The sequence below is a fragment of the Oncorhynchus keta genome, chromosome 2, assembly GCF_023373465.1.
Source record: "Oncorhynchus keta strain PuntledgeMale-10-30-2019 chromosome 2, Oket_V2, whole genome shotgun sequence".
Taxonomy (NCBI): Eukaryota; Metazoa; Chordata; class Actinopteri; order Salmoniformes; family Salmonidae; genus Oncorhynchus; species Oncorhynchus keta.
In genome coordinates, this window is record NC_068422.1 from 23,719,383 (window position 1) to 23,737,762 (window position 18,380).

Below are 18,380 nucleotides of genomic sequence, written 5' to 3' on the forward strand. Positions count from 1 at the left end.
GTGGTCTTCTTACCATACCATAAATGGTATGTCTATAAAACTGCCTCCAATCATCAGAGTGCACAACAATGTCAGTAGCAGAGCAATGTTATAAGACACTAACTGACTTTGAAAGGCTGTGTGAAAGTCACTCAAACGATTGATGCTCCCTTGCCCCTTTCAGACTTTAATAGACAGAAGAATGAGGGTAGTGATTATTGTTACCTAGTGACTGCCTAGTTTTTCAACTCCTGTAACTTATCATTGATTAATGCTAGCGAAGTGTACTTCTGTAATTGACAGTGAGAGCAGCTCCTGAAAATATTAATTTGACCTATTTTGAGTTCAGTGAAGTACTTTTCATTGACTTTAACTTATGGGACTTTTACATGCTAATTGAAGACATAACATCACCCAGCAATAACTATTGTTAATAAAAATACAATTAATCAGATAGTAGAATTCCCTATCGGAATTAGCATCTATGTGTGCTATTCACAGCTAAAGAAGATATTGCCACCTACTTTTAAACTCTATTTCCACAAGCTGAGTAGACTTAAAGTATGAAAAACTGTCAAGCTTTGCTTTGATGTTGATGTCATTCCTCTATCCATGCTCCGGGTGCGGATTTCTGCTATCAAATATTAGGTGGTGCAAACGCAGATCTTGTGAGTCATTGGTTTGAGTTGTTTCTTAAATGACGGATACGTAGCATCAACCTGAAAAAGAGAACATCTTTGGCAGTGTGCACATTGACATATGGGTTATTCCTCACAATACTAGAACAGAACAAGACCATGATTTTGACGATTTTCACTAAATGTAATCCATAGAAGGGTCCTTTGGAGGGAGGTATGTTGATATATAGTGAACAAAAATATAAACACGCAATATATAGTTTATATAAGGAAATCAGTCAATTTAAATAAATAAATAAGGCCCTAATCTATGTATTTCACATGACTGGGCAGGGGCACAGCCATGGGAGGGCCTGGGAGGGCCACCCACTTGGGAGCCAGGCTCACCCATTTATCATGGGATGCTGCAGTAATGCAATGTTATTCATAAAACTAATATGATATTGATATCATATTGAAAAAATGCAACTGACATCGATATAGATGTTCCACATCGGTGCCGATCCCTAGTGAAAAAGACGTCCTAAAATGGACACCACATTGTTGAAAAATGTAACTCCCTAACAGGGTTGGGGAGTAACGGATTACATGTTACCAGCAAAAACATGATTACTTTGAGGATTACTTTTACATTTCGAAAGGAGGTTTTTTAGAAAAATAATCTGAAACTTCTCTATTCTCTTAATGACATTCAAATAAGCATTGAAAAAAGGTGCAAGTTTAATAAAGTTTGTTCCACCTGAGCGAGTCTGACCAGAAGTTAGAGACCACTATGATGACACACCAAATGGGTTGGATGGATCGTGGGAAAAGAGCGGGAATAGGCTTTTGTTGGCTACAGTCCAAGCTATGTCTTCCAATGGAACGACTGCTGTCGGCATCCAAAGACGATCCAACTGGAATAAATGCTTGGCGGTAAGGATGACAGCAGTGGTGCAGTCTACAGGTGATACAGAAATCACTTATTACTGTTATCTACAAAGCGCATTGATGTGAATCACACTGATGCTCTCACATTTCGCTATTTGTGCCTTGTGGTTGTTGTGGATGGCTGTTCAAAAATCTAAATCTGTATTTGAACCCAATAATGGTTGAATTCAAGAAGTTTAAGCTTCCAATCAATCATTGTTTTTGAAGCCAGTGGACAGCCAGTGAAAAATGCATTCTTGCAACAGCTGCACAGTGCGGATCCCAGCCTATTGTCACGATCGTTACAATGAGTGGACCAAGATGCAGCGTGGTATGGTTCCATCCTCTTTATTTTGAAGTGAAACTCAAAGAAAACAATAAATGCAAACCGAAAGGAGCCGCTGCTATAGTGCTCACAGGCAACTATACATGGTCAAGATCCCACAAAGCACAATGGGAAAATGGCTGCCTAAATATTATCCTCAATCAGAGACAACAATAAACAGCTGCCTTTGATTAGGAACCATACCAGGCCAGCATATATATATATATATATATATATATATATATATATATATATATTCACCTAGATAACCCACCCTTAGTCACACCCCGACCTAACCAACATAGAAAATAAAAAGCTCTCTATGGTCAGGGCGTGACACCTATAGAATAAAAGTGGGGCTTTAATTGCTCAATATAATTCATGCTGATAGTTGTTTTTTGTTTTTAATCAATAAGCCTAATGGACACATGGTCAAACTTGCACACTTGAACTCGCACACTTAACCTGTTAATCCTACCCCCTACTTTTTCGAACATTCTGTTAAAAATCGCGCAACATTTCAGAGCCCTGCTACTCATGCCAGGAATATAGTATATGCATATGATTAGTATGTGTGGATAGAAAACACTCAGACATTTCTAAAACTGGTTAAATCACGGCTGTGACTATAACAGAACGTGCGTTTCATCGAAAAGCGCAGGAAAATCTGATCACTGAAAATGGAAAAATATATCCATGCGCGACTTGAACCCATTGATAAAGGTGAACCACATTTAATGGGGCTGAGGTTGCAATATACCTACAGCTTCCACACGTTGTCTAGAGTCTTGTCATTTGCCTAGGCTTTGTTTCTTGGTCAAACAGACGCAAGGCAACGCATTTCTTCCGGTCTCCGACCGGATATTTTGGTTGAGAATTACCCGGACATTATTTCCAGACGGACAGCTAAAGAATATACTTCGCCTCGGGATCAATTTGATCGCTTATTAACGTTTAATAATACCTAAAGTTGCATTACAAAAGTATTTTGAAGTGTTTTGTGAAAGTTTATCGTCAACTTTTTTAATTTAAAAAAATGACGTTACGTTATAAGACGCTATTTTTTTCCGTTTATCACATAGTCTTCATAGATCGATATCTAGGCTATATATGGACCGATTTAATCGGAAAAAAAGACCCAATAGTGATTATGGGACATCTAGGAGTGCCAACAAAGAAGATGGTCAAAGGTAATGAATGTTTTATATTTTATTTGTGCGGTTTGTGTAGCGACGACTATGCTAATTATTTTGTTTACGTCCCCTGCGGGTCTTTTGGGGTGTTGCATGCTATCAGATAATAGCTTCTCAGGCTTTCGCCGAAAAACATTTTAAAAATCTGACTTGTTGCCTGGATTCACAACGAGTGTAGCTTTAATTCAATACCCTGCATGTGTATTTTAATGAACGTTTTAGTTTTAACTAGTACTATTAGCATTTAGCGTAGCGCATTTGCATTTCCAGATGTCTAGATGGGACGCCTGCGTGCCAGGTAGGAGCAAGAGGTTAAATTGGCAATCTGTAGTTTCTACATCCATTTGTGGACTTATAAATTAAATATCTCCATTGATTCTTGAAGAATATAACATAGAAATGTCTCATGAGCTTAGTTCAACTGTCACACTCCATAAGAACCCAAAATATAAGCTTGTTTTTCTCCAATGTTTGTAAACATTGTAAATGTAAACAAAAACTGTATAGCCTCATAACATGGTTAAAACTATAATGTTGATATCATTGATGGTCAGTCCTTGCATCCATAGCTCTGTCTATTAATCTGAGAGTGGTTACATTTCTCCAGGCCCATCCCTCAGCTTTTTACCAAAACAGAGGCGGGGTGACATTTTGTTATTTTTCATCTGTGGATTTGCAATTTAAATGGATTCAAATTATCAAGATATAAAAGTGTCGCCAACAAAAAGTTCAACAACAGGCCTATAGCAAATGCAGCATATGGCATTCATTTTTCACATGTAAATAGCACTTTCAGTAGTGTTCAAATGAGCGCAGCATATATTTTTCAACTCGAATCAATGAGCCCAATCAGTCCTCCATGACAACAAAATCATAAACAACAGAATAGGGCTGGCTAATAAGTCATTCGTTTTGGGGTTATGCTCAGGTAAAACAATTTGACTCATCTCTAAGTCCTAGTCTTGAAGATCAAGGGGTATAACATTTACTGGAATGACTGGAATTCTAATAGAATGGTTTTTAATGTAAAGATGAAAGTGATGGGTTAGAAGAAGCCTACATAACCAACACATAAAGTAAAATTTAACATCCATATATGGCCAGCTATGTAAACTTTAACATTGATGTATCCTGCAATAGATGGGGTTCAATTGGTAAAATGTTTGTCTTCTTCTAATGCCTCTTACTGGGAAAGTAATCTAAAAGTAACTGAATGTAATCAGATTACATTACTGAGTTTGGGTAATCTAAAAATTGCATGACTGATTACAATTTTGGACAGGTAACTAGCAACTAACAGATTACATTTAGAAAGTAACCTACCTAACCCTGCTCCCTAACAAAAATGGAAGCCTCTTCAACAGTCTTCACAGGCAGTCTCCACAGTCTTCACATGCTGTGTATGTGTTTAAATACAGATATGTCATCCCATTCTGCTCAGAACACACACTATAGCTCTCTGCATTGAAGTGGCATTCCACTGACAACACGACGTAAATATTATTTTGTCAAGGAATTGTCAAATGGACCGGTCCTCAAAGTGTCAGGTTTCAAGTCCTGAAATGTTTCATGTCATACCTTAGCTGTAGACAGGACAAAATTAAGCAGTGTTGTAAGGTCCTGTAAAACTTTGACTCATCTTTATATTCTCTCAGTTGAAAATATCGGTATATTATTGACAAACAGGGATCAAACGTATAACACAATAGTACTTTAACTTATAGCCTTCATATATGAGTGAATCACCATCATGTCCCTCAATGACTTTTCGAGCAATTAGCAGATAATTGTTGCCATGGCAGTTGCTACCATTAGAATACAAGAGGTGCTATAATTATATTGCGTTGTTAATTACTTACCAAATTGATGGCGCCTCAGTCCCACTTATCTCCAGAAAGTCGTATCTGTCTTCCAGCTGGAAATCACTAAAGACCAGGGCGATGGTGTCACCTGGTTCAGCCAGAATACTCCATGTGCAGTCTGCATTATTCTCATACTCTGAAGGGAAATGTGAACTTGATATCGTCCCTGTTGTTCCCCTCAATGTCCCACCGCAAGCTCCTTCGGCTAAAGGAAGAAAATAAGTAAGACAAAATTGCATTACTGACTGGGTCACAACTTGCTCTTAGAAAATAAATCCTTCTCGACTGAGTCCTGACTCTTTCAATTGTTACAGCTCCTACTGAGTGGATGAATATTCACTTGTGGGAGATAAAGGTTTGACAGCTAAGATTGGCATCGCTCCTGAGACAAGATTGGCAAATGTGTAAAATAAATGTTGTTTGTCGTTGCAGGTTGCAAGTTTAACAACAAAAACAATGACAAGTGGAAGCTATGGCCTTGTGACCTTTCAAAGACCTCTAAAACCTACAATTTGATACTTCAGGTTCCAGGATCTCGGACAATCCAGGATCACTACATCTTAATGATACACTAGGTCAACACAAATAAATGACAACCCAGGATCAATACTGCTTAATAGTGATCCAGTAAGAACACAGATAAATGATGATCCAGGATAAACACAACTAAATGACGATCCAGGATCAACATTGCTAAATGATTATCCAGGCACAACACAACTAAATAACGATCCAGGATCAACACACCTCAATGACGATCCAGGATCAACACAGCTAAATGATGATCCAGGATCAACACAGCTAAATGATGATCCAGGATCAACACAACTAAATGACGATACAGGATCAACACAACTAAATGATGATCCAGGATCAACAGCTAAATGATGATGCAGGATCAGCACAACTAAATGACGATCCAGGATCAACACAGCTAAATGATGATCCAGGATCAACAGCTAAATGATGATGCAGGATCAACACAGCTAAATGATGATCCAGGATCAAATCAAACTTTATTTGTCACATGCGCCGAGTACAACATGTGTAGACCTTACCGTGAAATGCTTACTTACAAGCCCTTGACCAACAATCCAGTTCAAGAAAGAGTTAAGAAAAAATTTACCAAATAAACTAAAGTAAAAAATTATTAAAAGTAACACAATAAAATAACAATAAAGAGGCTATATACAGGGGGTACCGGTATCGAGTCAATGTGCAGGGGTACAGGTTAGACGAGGTAATTTGTACATGTAGGTAGGGATGAAGTGACTATACATAGATAATAAACAGTGAGTAGCAGCAGTGTAAAAAACAAGTGGGGGGTCAATATAAATAATCTGATTAATTGTTCAGCAGTCGTATGGCTTGGGTGTAGAAGCTGTTAAGGAGCCTTTTGGTCCTAGACTTGATGCTCCGGTACCGCTTGCAGTGCGGTAGCAGAAAAAACAGTCTATAACTTGGATGACTGGAGTCTTTGACCATTTTTGGGGATTTCCTCTGTCACCTTCTAGTATATAGGTCCTGGATGGCAGGAAGCTTGGCCAAAGTGATGTACTGGGCCGTATGCACTACCCTCTGTAGTGCCTTACGGTCAGATGCCGAGCAGTCACCATGCCAGGCAGTGATGCAACCGGTCAGGATGCTATTCGATGGTGCAGCTGTAGAACCCTGGGACTAATATGTAAATATTGATATTCTTGCCCCCCACTACAAACTTAAAATGTAGTGTCTTACCTCGACAAAATGGTGCTGGAAAGTCCCATGATGCTCCAGTACCTGGACTCACAATACAAGTGAGTACAGCATGTCCCTCCAGTATATATCCCATGAGACAACTGTAACGGATCTTGTCTCCCATGTTGTACCTTGTTCCATGAATTACTCCTTTTGGTATCAACCCTGGATTTCCACATGTGTGACTTGGTAGCACTGAAAAACAAACCGTATAAATTAATAAACTCAATTCATTTCCATGGCAGGCCCAAGTGCTATTCTATTGTCATGAGTCTAGCACCAAGATCATTTCAGGTCCTCATCACCCACAGGGCCCCTCTGTTCTCAGTCAGAACAGAGGAGTCACATCCATCTTCACTAAGAAAATTTGTACACAACTCCTTTGTCATCAGGTTGAAATAAACATATTTCATTCAGCATCGCCTTTCCACGTGTATTAACATTTTAGAAAGGTAGTTCAATTATTGTTTCTATGGTTAAATGTACTTTTGCCATTTTAATTACACAAAGAGGTTAATTAATAGAATAAATATTTAAACATGCATAACTAAAACATCATCCTTGGTAAAAAAAAATATATATTTTAAACAAAACATTGTCTGTCTTATCAAATGAAATGTATCTACTTTGGCACTGCCCAACAGATACCAGAAATAAGATCGTTTTTCTGATCTTTAAAACACATTCCAAAACCTTAACTTCCAGGGTTCATGTCAAAGAGCATTGTTACATCCTGTAAACTCACAACTAACTGTGTCAAAAGATTCACTAGTGTGAATTATATCTGTGACATTTGGGGGTCTCTATTTTTTTCAAGGGACCTCCTATGTGTTTTTTATAGTAAAGATGTAATTTAACATCACTTTTGTATTACCTTTTAATTTGACATGAACACAACCAGCCTAGGGACCAGTCTGCATCACAAAATAAGGGGGATGCAATTTTATGATGCAATTCCGGATAGAATTCTGATGCTTTATGGCGCAAAAATGTACGTACACTACATGACTACAAGTATGTGGACACCTGCCCATCGGACATCTCATGCCAAAATCATGGGCATTAATATGGAGTTGGTCCCCCCTTTGAAGCTATACCAGCCTCCACTCTTCTGGTAAGGCTTTCCACTAGATGTTGGAACATTGCTGCGGGGACTTGCTTCCATTCAGATACAAGAGCATAAGTGAGGTTGGGCACTGATGTGGGGAAATTAGGCCTGGCTCGCAGTCGGTGTTCCAATTCATCCCAAAGTTGATAGATGGGGTTGAGGTCAGGGCTCTGTGCAGGCCAGTCAAGTTCTTCCATACCGATCTCGACAAATCATTTCTGTATGGACCTGTCATGCTGAAACAGGAACAGGCCTTCCGCAAACTGTTGCCACAAAGTTGGAAGCACATAATCATCTAGAATTTCATTGTATGCTGTAGCATTAAGATGTCCCTTCACTGGAACTAATGGGTCTAACCAGAATCATGAAGAACATCCCCAGACCAATATTCCTTCTCCACCAAACTTTACAGTTGGCTCTATGCATTCGGTTAGGTAGCATTCTCCTGGCGCCCTCCAAACCCAGATTTGTCCATCGGACTGCCAGATGGTAAAGCTTGATTCATCACTCCAGAGAACGCGCTTCCACATCTCCAGAGTCCAATGGTGGCGAGCTTTAAACCACTCCAGCCAACGCTTGGCATTGGGCATGGTGAGCTTAGGCTTGTGTGCGGCTGCTCGGCCATGGAAAACCATTTCATGCCGCTCCCAACGAACAGTTATTGTGCTGACGTTGCTTCCATGCACAGTTTGTGAGTAGTGAGTCTTGCAACCGAGGACAGACTATTTTTATGCGCTACCGCTTCAGCACTCGGTGGACTTATGTGGGTGACCACTTCGTGGCTGAGCCGTTATTGCTCCTAGACGTTTCCACTTCACAATAGCAGCACGTACAGTTGACCTTGGCAGATCTAGCAGGGCAAACATTTTACGAACTGACTTGCTGGAAAGGTGGCACCCTATGATGGTACCCCATTGAAAGTCACTGAGCTCTTCAGTAAGGCCATTTTATTGCTAATGTTTGTCTATTTTACTTATTTATTTACTTTATTTTACCTTTATTTAACTAGGCAAGTCATTTATTTATTTTTAATGACGGCCTAGGAACAGTGGTGTTGGACTAGTAACAGGAAGCTTGCAAGTTCAAATCCCTGAGCTGGCAAGGTACAAATCTGTTGTTCTGCCCCTGAACAGGCAGTTAACCCAGGCCGTCATTGAAAATAAGAATTTGTTCTTAACTGACTTGCCTAGTTAAATAATGGTCAAATAAAAAAAACTGCCTTGTTGAGGGACAGAATGACTGCTTTTTACCTAGATTTTATATACCTGTCATGAATGGGTGTGGCTAAAATAGTCGAATGCACTGATTTGAAGGGTTGTCCACATACTTTTGTATATATATTGTATATAATACAGTATACGGTAGTCACTATTCACAATTTCACAACTGTGGGGGAAAACACGGGATTCTCATAGATCGCAATGCAAAAAAAGCTTAGGAGAGCATTTCGCACTACTTTTGGATTATAATTGGATCGTAAGGATCGTATGAATGTCCTGCTTAATAATATAATGTTTGTGTAATCGTCGCCAATCAACTGCATTATACTTAAAAAACATTCAACATCAACCAGTAAATTGCTCTTTGGCTAGCTTTGCTACCAGCCTATGTTAATGAGAGTTAGCATTCTAGCTAACAACTACTGTATCCAAAAACGAATCTTAGTGATTGTTCAAGCAATAACCAAAACAACATTGTAAGCCTAACCCCAAAAAGTGTTTATGTTTAGAACTAATAACTAGAAGGCTATGTTGAATTGGCACAGATGGCTTTCTGCAGTTGTTTTCCCCCAGGGTGGGCGGGGTTTAGGGAACTTCTTCATGACGTGAACAGCGACTATATATATAGTATACTATATATCTATATATCATACTATATATCAGCTTATTCTCAAAGTTAGGTGGACTGTGCTTCAAGTTTACAAGATGTTTAATAATTCCCTCATTTCATGTAAGGCACCAATAAAACTGTCATGGATATTCTGGCTAAATTGAAATACATGTTAACTTTAACTAGGCAAGTCAGTTAAGAACAAATTCTTACTTGCAATGATGGTGTAGGAACAGTGGGTTAACTGACTTGTTCAGGGGCAGAATGACAGATTTTTACCTTGCCAGCTCAGGGATTTGATCGAGCAACCTTTCGGTTACATGCCCAACACTCTAACCACTAGGCTACCTGCCACCCCCATGTAACTCAATATAAATAAATAACTGCATGCCCCGAATGCAAATGCTGCCTCCTTAGTGTTGTGTTCTGTGGACCTTTGAAATAACTACCTCTGTGCTGATTAGATCTTGAATGAGCTTCATGTCTTATTGCAGTTCCTTTTTCCGAACTGGAAATAAAATCAATAGTGAAAGCCTGATACAAGCATCTATATTCAGACTGAGTCCTCCCCCTACCCCCCTGCCCCCTGCCCCCTGACTCCCGCCCCCTTTCCCTTATGGATCAGACCATCTCTGTCATACCGCTACCCCAGTGGATAAGACTGACTGAATAATCTCAGTTAGGAACTGACATGGATCTGAAGGTGTAGGAAATCACCACTGTGGGGGGCAGGAACTGGAAAGGAGGATATTGCGGTGTCCAGCAATTGAGGACAGGTCTATTACTCAAAGGGCACCTGAAGGGCCTCTGCATAGAGCAAGACATTCTACAAATAAATATAATATAATAATGGAAACCTCACAGTGTATTACAGTGCATTCTGAAAGTTTTCAGACACCTTCGAAATGTTCCACATTTTGTTAGGCTTATTGTAAAATGGATTAACTTATTTTTCCCCTCATCAATCTACACACAATACCCCATAATGACAAAACAAAACATGGTTTATAGAATGTTTTGCAAATGTATTAAAAATAAAAAACTGAAATATCACATTTACATACAGTGAGTATTCAGACCCTTTACTCAGTACTTTGTTGAAGCACCTTTGGCAGTGATTACAGCCTCAAATCTTCTTGGGTATGATGCTACAAGATTGGTATACCTGTATGAGTTTCTCACATTCTTCTCTGCAAATCCACTCAAACTCTGTCAGGTTGGATGGGGAGCGTTGCTGCACAGCTATTTTCAGGTCTCTCCAGAGATGTTAGATCGGCTTTAAGTCCGGGCTCTGGCTGGGCCACTCAAGGACATTCCGTTATTTCCCTAATTTCATGTAAGTGGCTGTGCGTTGTATTGGCTGTGTGCTTAGGATAGTTGTCCTGTTGGAAGGTGAACCTTTGCCCCAGTCTGAGGTTCTGAGCACTCTGGAGCAGGTTTTCATATAAAGGAACTCTCTGTACTTTGCTCCGCTCATCCTGCCCTCAATCCTGACTAGTCTCCAAGTCCCTGCCGCTGAAAAACATCCCCACAGCATGATGCTGCCACCACCATACTTCACCGTAGGGATGGTGCCAGGTTTCCTCCAGACGTGACACTTGGCATTCAGTTCAAAGAGTTCAATATTGGTTTCATCAGAACAGAAAATCTTCTTTCTCATTTTTATTTTTTGTTTTACCTTTACTTATACAGGTTTTTCTCATTGAGATAACATCTCTTTTTCAAGAGAGACCTGGTCCAATAGCAGCAGGGGGAACAAGGTTTCAGACAAAACTATTTACATACACTAACACAACATTAAACAAAACTATAGACACATATACAGTACAACAATGACATAATATGTTAAAAAAACAAATGTCTTGACTAAAAAACAGCCGTACAAAAGACAATTACACACTTCTATGATATTTACATCGATCAAATGTTTCAATTCCACCAACGAGACTAGATCATCAATTTTTTAAATGTTCAGGAGAGAATTCCAGTACCACGAAGCTGATTAACTGAAACTATTTCTACCATGACCTGTTCTAATTCTTGGTACTGTTAAAAGCAAATGAGAATGGGACCGTAATTGATATTTATTTACCGACCTGATTAAAAAAATAACAGAGATAAAATGGCATTTTACCCAGTATGGCCTTATAAATCAGTGTATGCCAGTATTTAAGCCTGCGCAAGGTTAATGCTGCAGAAAGTGTTTGGTACCTTTCCCCAGATCTGTGCCTCGACACAATCCTGTCTCAGAGCTCTACAGACAATTCTTTCGACCTCATGGTTTGGTTTTCGCTCTGACATGCACTGTCAACTGTGGGACCTTATATAGACAGGTGTGTGCCTTTCCAAATCATGTAAATCCATTGAATTTACCACAGGTGGACTCCAATCAAGTTGTAGAAACATCTCAAGGATGATCAATGGAAACAGGATGCACCTGAGCTCAATTTCAATTATCATAGCAAAGGGTCTGAATACTGATGTAATTCAGTTTTTTATGTTTTATAAATTTGCAAACATTTCTAAAAACCTGTTTCCGCTTTGTCATTATGAGGCATTCTGTGTAGATTGATGAGGAACATGTTTTATTTAATCCATTTCAGAATAAGGCTGTGACATAACAAAATGTGGAAAAGGGGAAGGGGTCTGAATACTTTGCGAATGCATGTTCCTACTGTCCCGCCTTAGACAAAACAAGCATAAGTACCTACAGTAAACTAATGTTAATCTAAACAAGTCACATAATGTACGTAATGAAGAGGTCTCCAAGCCTGCACATTCAGCATAACCTTCATCTCCCCAAATGTGTAAAATGACCAGTATTGGTTCAGATCTAGATGACATGTCTTTTTAAAAAGCCATTGGAATGCAACAGTTTTGCGGTTACCTACATAATTTATTCAATCCCGTGGATGGATTCACTATTTGGGATTTTGAAATAAATGCTGTGAGTTGTATTGTGAGTAATATAGTCTCTTTTTAGTCCAGCCCTCAGCCTTCTTCATGAATCAAGGGATTACTACAAACACAGGATTGTAATGGCTACATAAGCCAAGATGCAGTAGTTGAAAGACAATTTGAAGATTTTGAGACACTCCACATGTTTATACTAAATAGTTCTTACAGTATCTAATATCTGCAATTCTACATTCAAGAGACACAGACAGAAATATTATAGATCACATAAATCTACAATGTGACAATGTTGCTGGAATTTCCCTTCTATGATGCTGCACAAAACAGAAGTGGTATATAGGGCAAAGACACTGGAAGAAGAAGTCCGACAGACAGAAAATGACGCCCATTGTCTTAAATCATGAGCAACAGCCTTTGATGTTACCATATGTATGGTGTTAACTAAGGACAATGGCACGTCTCCCCAATACGACAGGGATTTTCTGAAGGAATGACTCACTTTCCTTTCCTACCCATGCCAAATCTACAGAGACTGATATTTCACCTGAGACATCCTTAATGTAGAAATCAATGGAGGCCTTTCTGTCTAAATAAATGGTTCGTTTCTTTCAATTCTGTCACAGCTGAGGGGCATTTATTATGCAGTGTTGTGCACTTTGCATGCACTTTTTGAGACTGTTTTTTATGTCTTACTCTGACACTTTTCTTTCTCTGTCATTAAGTTTTTATTAGCAGTCTCCATATAGCATCCTTTTTCAGATGAAAAAAAGTTGATTAATTCATGTGTGCTGGCAGGATAGTGATTGCATAATGAACCTTATCGATTTTATTTTTAAATAATTGTTTGTCAGTTTAATCATCTAATGACAAGACAAGACCATTAAACATCACATGTGAAGATCTGTTTGTTTTCAAGGGTGAAGAATAAACCCTTTTAAATTCTAATATTCATGCACTTCCTCATTACTGGGCGCTCAATGAGAAACACAAGTTGGTTTTCAAGTAGGCCTAGATTTCAATGATTACCTATAATGTGAAAATGATGGGCATCCATTAAGATCTCTAAGCCTCCACAACAAATTGACACGTTTTAACGACATCTGAAATGACAGAATATACACTGTCAACAGACTGCATCTGCTTCCCCCGCTGCCTGCCCAAAATGATTGCATCACTAGCCAGCTAAATGTAACATCCCCTGCAGTTTGTGTTGGTTCAGAGAAGAGGGCTGCTCCAGAACTGCTCACTGTTGGAGATGTGATGAGAAGATATGATGAGAAGCTACCTTGCAGTCCCTCACACTCACTATCAATGTGTATATGTTGGCATTCATGAAAACATTCCCATTTTAAAAAGTATGTAACTAATGGTCATTCAGCCAAATAACACACAAAATACAGAATGGAACAAATATTTTATGTGACAGTACTATGGCTGGATCCATTGTGGTCCCCATACACTTTGTGGCCCTATGGAGGTTTCATCCAGGCACAAAATATCAATCCACATTGAATGGGGAATGACAGATGTAAATGTGAGTGCAAGCTGTTAAATGAAGATGCATTAAGTCGGAAGGGGGTGTAAGTCAATTTCCCACAGAACCTGTTGCTCGGGAGGCTGTTCATTCTTCCCTGGCGCATCAGCTCAGACGTTTGTGGCTAATTTCAGCATCTGTTTTGCCCCCATTTATCATTTGCCTTGTCCGAACGAATCCCATGGAGTGACTAGACTAGCAGTCATGGATCTTGTCTTGTATTGTTTTGACTGCCCTGAGCAGATACATCACATTTCGTAACACTTTCTGAGTTGGGTAAATTGTTCAAATGCATGAACTTTGCAATCCTTCCAAAATGCAATCTGGAGTTACATATTTTTCAGGAAGATTTGGCATACCCAGCTGTATTAAGAACAAATTTAGGGACATTTTGTGTCTAGCTGTACTCACAGCATGGTACAAATTGTGTTTGGTTACCAGCTGAAAAGACGGTCCTTGAAGAGCTTATGTATTTCATGCATATCTGTTGGAGAGGAAGATATCTGCATATAAAAATGAAAAATGTCTTCATGGGCACAAACATCAGTGTTGCTGCCACCAGCCTAAAGCCTCTTCAGTAAAATCGCATTTGTCTTTTGAATATCAGTGAGCTCTCGAGAAAGGGCTTATCGGACAAGTGGAACCATGCATTGCTACGCAACAGAGACCCCTAAAGAGGGCGTTTACTCTTAAACCATCAACAGATATTGATCCTTGCCTCTTCATACCACCCTCAGTAAAATTAAAGTGGGGAAAGAAAAATGTGTTCTGGCTTACGAGGGCTTTCTCTTTTATGGTCAACCCACACGTTTTTAGAATGGCAGATGACGGTGTGCAGAGGGGTGGGCAGAATGATGCTTGAGTTGCTTGACTGTGCTTGCACGGTAACATTGTAATTACTCAAGTGGCAAGTGGTAATACAGTCAACCTACTGCCTTGTGACTAATAATATGGCACTGAGTTAAGAGATTTCTTTATTGACATGCGTGGAACAAATGATATGATATTTTACTTTTTTTTACAACAAACGGCCATTACATAGTTTGAAAAAAGCTAGTCTTAGCTATCCCAGGTTGTTACAATATCCCGAAACTCTACTTTTGTATTTTAGACAAGAATTTGCTGAGTGTTGACATTGTGATTGATTGAGTTTAGCCTCCAATTCCTAAACACATCCAAAACTACTTCCTGCTGACAGTTAACTGATGGAGCTGTATTACAGTATGCAGTACTCTACATTGAGACCAGAAAGAAACGTTTTTTAACTGAATTCTAGCCAAATGGGACTGCCACAAAAGCAGCCAAGGCTATACTTTTCTCCATGTGATGGATATATTGTTTTAATTAACTTCAATTCACTTGATAATAATGAAAGATGGATGCTGTTTATTTTTGTTTTCCCTTTGCATAGCTCAATCCATTAAATATAAAAATAAAAAATATCTAGCCCATGGCAATAAGACCACGAAGGCACATTTCTTCTGGGTATAAAAGTGCTGCTGTGAAAGCGACAAAATGCACAATGTGTGAAGAGTAGCACTTTCCCCAAAATACTGGAAACAATCATTAACATACTATATGTATAAATGTTGTTGATATCTGTCAAGTTACGAGAGTATCAGGTTGTGCATACAGTAACTAACCATCGTGTTCCAGTGACATTTCGTGACATATTGAGATTGTAAAAATCTAACAAAAGTAGCAGGCCAATAACTTTAAGCATATGATGCATGTGTGGGATATCATTGTTTTCAGTTAATTATCACTTTAACTAATGCTCTGCTAGGTACATTATCCTTATATTAATGTTCTTCATAGCAAGTTTTATTGCATCAGTCCATGCTGCGAAAATAGCCATTCATATGGGAACGTCTAGACAAGGACTACTGATCAAGCATATTGATTTGATGGGGTAGTTTTTTCCTGTTTTGTTTGTGTAATTTTCAGTCTCTCTCTCCAAGTTTACTTCGAAAACTGACTTCCCAAATACTCTTGTCATACGTTGTTTTTTTCCTTGTGTGAAAGACTATTTTGCGGTTTAAAATTGATTGCTTAACCCAACTTTACATATAGAAAACACATTTTCAGACATGTTCAGACAGATCTTCAAAACACGCCAGGTCAGTATAACAATATGCAGATAAATTGTTAAGACACCTCTCCAATCACATCTTACAGTCAATTTGCATATCAACATGAACAAATTCATCATAGGCACAATTTTAAAAAGGTTGACCATTATAACTCAATTAAGTTCAATTATATCCAGTCAAAATGAGTCAGTGATTGAATCCTAGGATGCACAAGACAAGTCTTGACCTTTATCAAATTACTCGCTGTTATGTATGAACTTTGAAAGCTGTATCTCAATTAGAATCTTTCAAATCTTCAATACTGGTTCGAATTATGATTTGTTTTCAAGTACAGTCTAAATGACACACCTAATAGGGAGTGCATACTGTGCTTATACTGTATATACACTCCCCTACGTATTTATTTGCAGAGGCATCGTGCCCCACTCAGATTTGTCCTGTTTAAAAAACAAATAATAATAATACATTTAGAAATTATTTGTAATACCACCTAGAAATGTTATGAAGTTGGCTTTCGCTAGCCCAGATAGGTTACCAATCTCCCAACCTCATAACTAGCTACCAAGTAGCCATTTCAGGCTGCAGTATGAAACAAGTTAGAGTAGCTAGCTTGTGTAACTATCTTAGCTGGCATGCCTGCTGGCAAGGTTGGTAGACTTTAAAAAAGCAAGCAATAACTAAATGTACTGAATAAGACTGATATTCCTTTCAATCTTTTACCAATATTTTAGCAGAGTATGGGACTGTGGTGGTCATGACATTTTGTCAGACGGTTATTGTCATGCAAAAGACTGCCGGTCTCACGGTAATCATGGTACCATTAATTAACATAAACATATGTAGCATTTCCAGGTCTTCACGCATACAATCCACTGACACACGCCCTTGAAACATCTACATTTAAGTCAATTTAATATACACCATCACAATAAATCCATTATTTATTTTATGCAGGTCTAAGGAAACATTATGATATGCAGAGAATGTATTTCAGAAGAGCAGAATATGAGTTGGCCTACTGCATGCTATCTGGCTATGTGACATGCCATAGGCTGTAGGCCAGTTCATTTAGCAGACAAGATATTTGAAAAAATTAATTTACATTATATGATATTATAGTATGGAGAATATAATTGAACTTAGCTGAATAAAATAGAAAGTATATTTTTCCCATTCCGGAGCGAGTGCGCATATGAAGTGGCTATATAGAGGGTAAAAGTGATCATTTGAAACAGCTCCTATATGCTAGATTTAAAGGTATTTGGCAATATTATTTGTGAATGATCCAAACCTTAGAATGTCTTAGAAATCAAAACACAAAGCATTAGGAACACCTTCCTGATATTGAGTTGCACCCCCTTTGCCCTCAGAACACCTTCAATTTGTCTGGGCATGGACTAAAATGTGTCAAGTTGGCTGGATGTCCTTTGACCGTTTTAATACACATAGAAACAGTTGAGTGTGAAAAACCCGGCAGTGTTGCAGTTCTTGGCACACTCAAACCGTTGCTGGCACCTACTACCATACCCATTTCAAAGGCACTTAAATATTTTGTCTTGCCCATTTACCCTCTGAATGGCACACATACACAACCAATGTCTAAATTGTCTCAAGGCTTAAAAATCCTTCTTTAAAACCTGTCTCCTCCCCTTCCTACACTGATTGAAGTGGATTTAACAGGTGTCATCAATAAGGGATCATAGCTTTCACCTGGAATCACCTGATCAATCTATGTCATGTAAAGAGCAGGTGTTCATAATGTTTTTACACTCAGTGTATATGGGCTGCATGATGCAACTTTAGGTTACTGATGATTTGAGAATGTTGCAAAAAAGGCTTGCACTCTGTTCCTTGCCTCAGGCTTAATATAAGACTCAATATAAGTGAATTTGTCCAAATACTTAAATATAGATACATAAAGTACATTAATTCTAAACGGTCAAACAGATATGTATGAAAATAGCCTAAAATAAAATATTACATTCTGTACTGTCGCTTCATATAAAACATTTAATCTCAAATCCAAAATGCTGGAGTATAGAGACAAATTAAAATCTTTAGCTTCCCTGTCCAAACAACTACGTAGGGGAGTGTATAAACAGTCACTAGTGAAAGTCTACACACCCCTTGCACAGTCTTCACATTTTGCTGCCTTAAAATTCAATCCAAAAGGGGATTGAATTATATTTTTTTTCCTGCCGGTCTACACAACCTATTCCACATTTTCAAAATGAAAGAAAACTTATAGATCAGAGG

The 18,380-nt window shown here is 38.6% G+C and overlaps 1 protein-coding gene across 1 annotated transcript in view; it reads right to left on the minus strand.

Annotated features, from left to right (window-relative positions):
* LOC118398274 (CUB and sushi domain-containing protein 1-like) overlaps window positions 1-18,380 on the minus strand; it is a 490,495-nt gene that overhangs the window by 199,424 nt on the left and 272,691 nt on the right. Inside the window, 2 exon segments of the mRNA XM_035793460.2 lie at window positions 4,904-5,111; window positions 6,644-6,838. Of these exon segments, the coding sequence (XP_035649353.1) occupies window positions 4,904-5,111; window positions 6,644-6,838 (403 nt within the window).